The sequence below is a fragment of the Giraffa tippelskirchi genome, chromosome 7, assembly GCF_054371585.1.
Source record: "Giraffa tippelskirchi isolate mGirTip1 chromosome 7, T2T-mGirTip1v1.2.pri, whole genome shotgun sequence".
Classification (NCBI taxonomy): domain Eukaryota; kingdom Metazoa; phylum Chordata; class Mammalia; order Artiodactyla; family Giraffidae; genus Giraffa; species Giraffa tippelskirchi.
The window spans coordinates 35,905,102-35,913,937 of record NC_137281.1 but is presented as its reverse complement, the minus strand read 5'-3'; the positions used below and the strand labels follow the sequence as shown (position 1 = coordinate 35,913,937).

Below are 8,836 nucleotides of genomic sequence, written 5' to 3'. Positions count from 1 at the left end.
ACCCCAGCTGCACGGGTTTTCCGGGCTGGAGAAAAAAAAGCCCCAGCAGCTTTCTCTGGTGTCTGGCCAGGGTACTTCCTATGGACACTCTCAGCTCTGTGTTCTAAGGAGACTGACCTGGGCAAACCCGGGACACCACCCTCTGCCAGGCTGCGGGGGCCTCACCCTGCGCCCAGCCCATCCTGCACACACCAGGCCCGGCCTCAGTGACTCCTGCCAGCTCACCCCAGCCTGCAAGCCCAGGGCTGCCAGTCTGGGCCCAGCCAGAGCCACAGCACCCACAGAATCAAATCCCGACTGCCCACCCCCCAAAAAGGAAAAATATTTTCAAGATCCCAAACAGCCCCTCACTTGTACTCCCTCCGTGGGAGAAAGTCAAGCCTGAGTCGTTCTGGATTCAAAGCTCTCAGCGCTCAGAAAAACTGGACACCCGAACCATTCATTCTCCCTCCTCCGCCCCCACTCAGATCTACAGGCCAGCAAGGACTTCAGTCAACCCCCAGCCACCACTTCTCACTTAGGGAAGGTCACATTGTCACAGCCAGCCCAGTGGCAGAGGGGTCAGCCCGGAGCCACCCCCAGGGCTCCTATCCAGACTCACCACCAGTGGCCAGGGCACCACGTACAGCTTCATGTGCAGCTGAAACAGGTAGAGGACAAAGAAGACGATTGTCAGCAGCCAGAGGAAGACAGCGACGAACATCACCCAGCCGTAAGACGGATACAGGTGGTACGGAGTGTCAGCAATCAGGGCCCACACCAGCAGCCCCAGCACCTGGAGGGGATGAGATGGAGCCAGAGTCTCCCAGGGCCCCCAGCGCTCAGGCTAGAGGCCACAGACCAGAGGCTTCCAGGCCTTCGCCGTGGGGCGCCCCCTGCAGGACACATTTCTCATTGGCCCGAGAAATATTTATTTGGCTTCTACCGCACGTATACAAAGCCCTTGCCTGGTAACTTACTCCTCCTTCAGACCCCAGCTGAAATAGTATGTGCTCCAGGGAACCTTCCCTACTCCTCCAGTCTGGGTTCCAGAGCCCTCTTCTGGGCTCACACCACCCACCCAAGAGGAATTCTGTTTCCTTCCCCAGATCAGAAGCCACAGCAGCACTGCCATCCACTCTGCTGCCTCCAGGGTGAGACCCCTGCAGCCCTGGAGAGGGTGGTCTCCCAGGCTTGCCCAGTTTCCCAAGACAATGACTATCTCATTCATAAGTGCGTGCTGGCACCCAGGACAGGACCCAAGCTCGGCCAGGGGCTTAGGAAAAGCTACTGAAAGATGAAGTCACCAGCACATCCCTGAGGCAGGGACGCAATCACAGAGGCCCAGAGGTACGGTGACATCTGCCTGGAGCCCCACCAAGCCCCCTCCACCCAACCTTCTCCGACTCTCCTAACTGCCCCTCAATACAGGTGCTACCATCCCTGCCTTCCAGGTGAAACTGGGCCTCGGAGAAGTGAAGGGACTAGCACACCTTTCGTATGTAGCAAGGTGGGCCCCAACATCCCGTGGTGTGCAGAGTAGCTAACGCCATGGCCTCCAGAGCCAACTGCCTGACTTAAAACCCACTCCTCTTACCAGCTATGTGACACTGGGCAACTCACAACCACTCTGTGCTGTGCTCACATCACCGGTCACATGAGTATGAAGAGCATACTTACTCTATAAGGTCAGCACCCATGGGGGCTCATGTATATAAAGGAACTATTCCCAGCTGAGGACGCTGTGCTGCAGGGAATTCTATACACGGGTAGGTTGGCTGACCCGCCTCAAGGGCATCCTGGGGAACTTGGCAGGGTGGTACCTCACTTGCTCAGGAGCAAAACCCACCTCTGCCTGCTGGTTTGGAGGACAAAAATTTCTTCAGCTTCCCAGACACGGGAGAGCTGTCACTCACCCCAGAGCAGCCAGAGAGGGTCCCCTAAAGTGAAAGTTGTTCAGTCATGTCCAACTCTCTGTGACCCCATGGACTGTAGCCCGCCAGGCTCCTCTGTCCATGGGATTCTCCAGGCCAGAATACTGGTGTGGGCAGCCATTCCCTTCTCCAGGGGATCCTCCTAACCCAGGGATCGAACCCAGGTCTCCCACGTTGCAGGTGGATTCTTTACCACCTGACCCACCAGGAAAGCCCCCAGAGAGGGTCCTCTGCCAAGGACCAAAAGGGAAGTTTCTGTATCAATCCCCCTCCATGTGTGGGGCAGGGCAGGGGTGACCCTGGCTGAGGCCCGGAGTCCAGGAGCCCCTTTGACAGCTTAACTTTCCCCCCACCACCAGAAGTGAGAGGTAGAGAGCCCTGGGCTTGGCAGTCAGCCACTGGGCTTTCACCCTGCCTGTGTGGTGGGACACCAGGCAAGTGCCCCCGCCTCTGTGTGGCTCCCCAGGGCACCTCTAGTCCACCTGCTAGAACCCAGGCCCCTACGGAATCCTGTTTTGCGCATCGCTGCGTCTCCAGTGCCCTGCAGTGCCGAGCACATGGTAGCTGCTCAGGAAACACAGGCTCAGGTGCTAACCGGCCTCAGCTTCCTTATCCGGGAAATAGGGCCCAGACCCCCTCCCAGCACAGGTGCTGTGTGTTACAGGAGGACGCAGATCTGAGTTGATAAATGTGCTCCCAGCCTTGCCTCCCTCCACCCAGGGTGGGAGTGTGAGACTCAAGAAGGCACCCTCTCCCCCTTCTCTCCAGGTTTTTCCACCTACCCCTCTTCCCCTCCTGGGGGGAAGGGGTGAGTTCCCAGGGATGCCCACCTGGCACTGCACCCCGCCAGCCTTCCTGCCCTACCTCCAGCCTCTAGTGCTCTGCTTCAGCCACCACCAATAGACTGGGTGGCCCGTGAGGCCCAGTGTGCAGTGTGGAAGGTGGGACAGGGAGCAGGGCCTTGTGGGCAGTCACACCGCTGGCGGGGAGTCCTTATCCATGAGGACCCAGAGTCAGGGTATCTCAGCCCAGTCCCCCAAGTTTTTACCACTCATCCTTTGGACAGACACACTGCCTGAAACAGACACATCAGTGGAGCCAAGAGCCCCCAGACCCGGGGGAGTCACTGCTCGAAAGGAGAACAGACACCCCCAAAATAGCAAGGCACAGGACCCTTCCAGGGGCAGACAATTATCTCCTTGCCTTTTTCTTTTTGGCCATGCCACTGGGCTTGGGGGAATCAAACCCGTGCCCCCTCAGTGGGAGCGTGGAACCCTAACCACTAGACTTTCAGGGAAGTCCCTAATTATCTCCTTGCTTTAAAGCAGGGTCCTTATGGGCCTCCATGCCATCGTGTTGCCTGGTTACAACTATCTGAATGCAAGTTAGAAAATGCAGTGAATTAAAAATCACGAAGGGAATGATTTGGGTTTACGTTAATGTACACTTATCAATTGGTGGCGTTATCACTCATGGGCTTGGTCACAAGTAACCATGTAATGCCCTCTGGCTCATAATGTGCCAAGCCTCAGGTGAGCACCTTCCCTTTTATTTCACTGATTTTCCCATAACCTTCTCATTAGTCAGGCTTATTTATTAGCCCCATTTTTCAAACAGGAGCTCAGAGGAAAATGTGCCCATGGTCATCTGTGGTCACCCATGAGTCAAGGACAGGGCAGGGCAGGACTTGAACCCAGATCGACCCTTCTCTGAAACCTGGTCTACCAAGAGTTACTTAGTGATGTACAAAAAATGAGGGCACTTGGGCTGGCTCCGAGGGGCGAGGCCCAGCTGGCATCCCGGCTCCCTGGTCTCTGCCTCTCCCTCCTGCTCAGCCCTGATTTCAGCAAGTACAGCCTCTGGGAGACAAAGCTGCTGGAATAAGCAGTGAGAATTTCTGGCGTCCCTCTGGCCTTGCCGCCCTGGCCCTGTGCCCAGGGAGCTGCCTCGGTTTCTGCTCGCCAACAAGGAAGGTCCATCTGAACCTGACAGACTGGTTTTTCCTGTCCCCTCACCCCCAGTCCCAAGAATCTGCAGGAGCGCTCCAGTCCAGGATAGGGCACCTCCGCATGTGCTGACCCTCTGCTGGGCATGGGAAGCTGGGCCTAGGCCTCATCTCTAGAATGTGCAGGAGCCACTGGACCCTCCCTCCTGCTGCAGACCCAAGGTCTGGCTGGAAGAGGCCAGAAGACTTGTGTTACAGTCCAGTCCAGAATGGTAAACCCCACCATGCAGGGGCAGGGGGGAAGTGGTAGGCGGAGAGCAAGGCAGACAGCCCTGACTCTGCCACCTGCCCGCTAGGCTTCGTCCAGGTCCTCCTGCAATTCTAAAACCCCCTCCCCGAGCACAGGCCCCACCACGTGCCTCCCTCTGGGTTCACTCATTCAACAAGTATCTGTTGTGGGACTTCCCGGGTGGTCCAGTGGCTAAGACCGTAGGCTGCCAATGCAGGGAGCCCAGGTTCAATCCCGGGTCAGGGAACTAGATCCCACAAGGCACAATCAAGAGAGGTCCCATGTCACAACTGAAGATCCTGCATGCTGTGACTAAGACCTGGGGCAGCCAAATAAATAAGTAAAAATTTTTTAAGAATTGTAAAAGCCAAACATCTGTTGAGCACTTACCACTGTGTGAGCAGTAAACATGGGAAGCCCTGCTCTCCTGGAGCTCTTACTATACAGCTGGGTTGGGGGTAGGGGAGTCAGATGAAACCTCAGTACATGAGGGAAGCACAGGAAATGTGTTATGGGGAAAAATTCAGCTGAGAAGGGATAAGAAGGTCAAGAAAGATCTCACTAGGACATGAGAGCAGGGGGTGGGGGTGGGGATGGAGTTGGGGGAGATGGCAAAGGGAGGGAGCTGGGTGAGGAAGAGCAGAACTCTGCTTTAACAAACTCTCAAGGTCCCTGTCTCTTGCCCCCATGTTCCTCTGTCCCTGTGCTTCTCTACATATACATCTGTGTGTCTTACTCTTCAAAGATAGACACACAGACATACACACACTTACAGACATGCACAGAATGAAACCTCACCCCTCGGCCTTTCCAAACTCTGAGGCCCCTGCCACGCCTCCTCAGGCATCCCCTGCAGATGAACCAAGAGAACTGTCTGGATATCCTGAAGGGAAAAAAAAAAAAAATGCCCTTTCTTCCTGAAAACCTAAAGATTTCAGATGAGGGATTTTGTCTTTAAACGGCAGCTCCCCTGCTGGGTCAGATGGTAAAGAATCTGCAGGAGACCGAAGTTCAATCCCTGGGTTGGGAAGATCCCCTGGAGAAGGGAATGGCAACCCATTCCAGTATTCTTGCCTGGAGAATTCCATGGACAGAGGAGCCTGGTGGGCTACAGTCCATGGGGTTGCAGAGTCGGACATGACTGAGCGACTAACACTGTCTAAAAGGTCACATTCACACATGCTCCAGGATGTTTGCACTTCCAAAATTTTTTTTCTCAACTGGATAACAGAGATTTTTGTTAAAAGCACCTGCTGAGTCAGAGAGGAAAGGGATTAGTCACAAATGCCTGACCATGAGGCATTTCTCAGTTGGCGGGGCGAGGGCAATCCAAGGGCTGGGGTTCTTATAAGAGGGAAACTGGACATAGAGACACACACAGAAAGAACACCATGTGAAGATGGAGGCAGAGATCGGAGTGATATGTCTCCAAGCCAAGGAAAACAAAGGATTCCTGGCCAGAAGCATGGGACAGACTCTCCTTCAGGGCCTCCCGAAGGAACCAACCTTGCCAGCACCTTGACTTTGAACTTCTAATACTGTGAGACAATAAATTTCTGTTGTTTTTTAAGTGGCCTGCTGCTGCTGCTGCTAAGTCGCTTCAGTCGTGTCTGACTCTGTGCGACCCCATAGACGGCAGCCTACCAGGCTCCGTGTCCCTGGGATTCTCCAGGCATGAATACTGGAGTGGGTTGCCATTTCCTTCTCCAATGCATGAAAGTGAAAAGCGAAAGTGAAGTTGCTCAGTCGTGTCCAACTCCTAGTGACCCATGGACTACAGCCTACCAGGCTCCTCCGTCCATGGGATTTTCCAAGCAAGAGTACTGGAGTGGGTTGCCATTGCCTTCTCCTTAAGTGGCCTCGTTCGTGACAATTTGTTATGGCAGCCCTAGGAAATGAATACATCTTTCTTAGCTATTCTTTGAGGCTGTGAATGGCTGTTATGATCTGATTTAACTGGGAGATGTTGGCATTAACTGATGATGAAAAGTTCACCTATTGACTCCCTGGGTTCAAGCTCTGGCCCTGCCAACTTATGAGCTGTGTGTCCTCCAGCAAGTTGCTGAACCTCTCTGTACCTCCGTGTGCTCATCTTCAAAATGTGCTGACTTTACAAGGGTAGATGTAAATGAAGTAATGTACGAAAGGCACTCAGACCAACACCCAACACAGTCTTGACACTCAGTACATGTCCTAATAGGAAAAGGAGTGCGTCAAGGCTGTATGTTGTCACCCGGCTTATTTAACTTATATGCAGAGTACATCATGAGAAACGCTGGGCTGGAGGAAGCACAAGCTGGAATCAAGATTGCCAGGAGAAATATCAATAACCTCAGATATGCAGATGACACCACCCTTATGGCAGAAAGCGGAGAAGAGCTAAAGAGCCTCTTGATGAAAGTGAAAGAGGAGAGTGAAAAAGTTGGCTTAAAGCTCAACATTCAGAAAACTAAGATCATGGCATCTGGTCCCATCACTTCATGGGAAATAGATGGGGAAACAGTGGAAACAGTGTCAGACTTTCTTTTTTGGGGTTCCAAAATCACTGCAGATGGTGATTGCAGCCATGAAAGTAAAAGACGCTTACTCCGTGGAAGGAAAGTTATGACCAACCTAGATGGCATATTTAAAAGCAGAGACATTACTTTGCCAACAAAGGTCCATCTAGTCAAGGCTATGGTTTTTCCAGTGGTCATGTATGGATGTGAGAGTTGGACTATAAAGAAAGCTGAGCGCCGAAGAATTGATGCTTTTGAACTGTGGTGTTGGAGAAGACTCTTGAGAGTCCCTTGGACTGCAAGAAGATCCAACCAGTCCATCCTAAAGGAGATCAGTCCTGGGTGTTCATTGGAAGGACTGGTGTTGGAGCTGAAACTCCAATACTCTGGCCACCTCATGGAAAATGACTCATTGGAAAAGACTATAATGCTGGGAAGGATTGGGGGCAGGAGAAGGGGATGACAGAGGATGAGATGGATGGATGGCATCACCGACTCGATGGGCATGTGCTTGGGTGCACTCAGGGAGTTGGTGATGGACAGGGAGGCCTGGCGTGCTGCGATTCATGGGGTTGCAAAGAGTCGGACACGACTGAGCGACTGAACTGAACTGAACTGACATGCCCTAATGTCATTATCACTTCGAAAGGTTAGAACCTGGGTTTTCCAGTCCATTCTCTGTGCCTGGTTTCCTGCAGTAGATAGGGTAGGAATAGCACGTGCAGTTCCTAGGGGTGTGAGGCTTGGTGAGATGAAGTATATTTAACCTTAAGCACCAAGCATAGTTCCTGGCAGATAAGGGTCACCTCCCCACCCCCACCCATCAGTGTGGCCCCGCCCACCTTTCAGATAAGGCAGCTGGGTTTATCCAAAGGTGGTAGAGGTGAGCAGAAAGCAACCCAACCCCACCTTAGGACTCCTCCTGCAGCTTCATTCCCTCCACTCCTCACAGGCTAAGTGTCCCAGGACAGAACCTCCACCGTTTAGACCTCAGTCTTCCGCTCTGAACAGCAGAAGCAGGGAGGTCTGCTCAGTGTCCTCCAAGGCGCTTCTCAGTCTAAGGCCTGACACTACTCAGCTCAGGCCTCCTCCAGGGGTACCCACAACCTTTCCTCCCTCATACTGACTGAAGGGACTCTACCAATCCCAGGAGTGCTCGCTAACTCCTCTCAGGCCCCAGGACGGTCACTCAACTCTCCTTTTAATACTCTCCATTCCCTGGGCCGAGTATCCCTTGAGATTTGTTGGGTGGCCTTATTGTTGTTGTTCAGTCATTAAGTCATGTCCATGGAACTACAACTGCAACCCCATGGACTGCAGCGTGCCAGGCTTTCTTGTCCTTCACTATCTCCCAGAGTTTGCTCAAACTTACATACATTGAGTCGGTGATACCATCCAACCATCTCATCCTCTGTTGCCTCCTGCCCTCAATCTTTCCCAGCATCAGTATCTTTTCCAATGAGTTGGCTCTTTGCCTCAGGTGGCCACAGTAATGGAGCTTCAGCATCAGTCCTTCCAATGAATATTCAGGGTTGATTTCCTTTAAGATTGATTGGTTTGATCTCCTTGCAGTCCAAGCTCAAGAGTCTTCTCCAATACCCTAGTTTGAAAGCATCAATTCTTCGGCGTTTATCCTTCTTTATGGTCCATCTCTCATACCCATACATGACTACTGAAAAAACCATAGCTTTGACTTTGATTATATAGACCTTTGTTGGCAAAGTGAACTCTGCTTTTTAATACACTGTCTAGGTTCATCATAGAGTCACCTAACCTTTTTGGCTTGTTTTTTAATCTGACACATAAGGTTGAGAATGTACCCCTATGCTGGTCACCTTGTTAGGGGAAACACACCGATTGAAACCAGCCACCCTGGTCAGGCACCATAGTAACCATGTGCATGAGTTATTTTACAACAAGAGGTCCTGGTAAGGAACACAGAACTAACAAGCCACCACTAACCGGAAGAATTTGGGAAAGGTCAAAAGGAGGTATCACCTCTCAGTGTCCTACCACCTGCCAGAATCCTTCTCGCTGGCACCCATCTTGGCTGAGCAGTGCATGCACCACCAGAAAGGACCCCGAATCAAGAGTGATTGGCCAGAGACAACGAATTGGCCTAGAAATGAATCCCGTCACCATCAAACCCGAGACTGCAAGCCACATGGCAGAGCAGTTCTGGGTTCCCTTA

The 8,836-nt window shown here is 52.5% G+C and overlaps 1 protein-coding gene across 2 annotated transcripts in view; it reads right to left on the bottom strand.

Moving 5' to 3' along the window:
* The window catches only part of PLLP (plasmolipin), a 46,682-nt gene that overhangs the window by 5,713 nt on the left and 32,133 nt on the right, over nucleotides 1-8,836 (bottom strand). For both annotated transcript variants that reach the window (XM_081514244.1, XM_081514243.1), the window contains exon 2: nucleotides 602-775. In XM_081514244.1, the coding sequence (XP_081370370.1) occupies nucleotides 602-775 (174 nt within the window). The remainder of the gene's footprint in view (nucleotides 1-601; nucleotides 776-8,836) is intronic.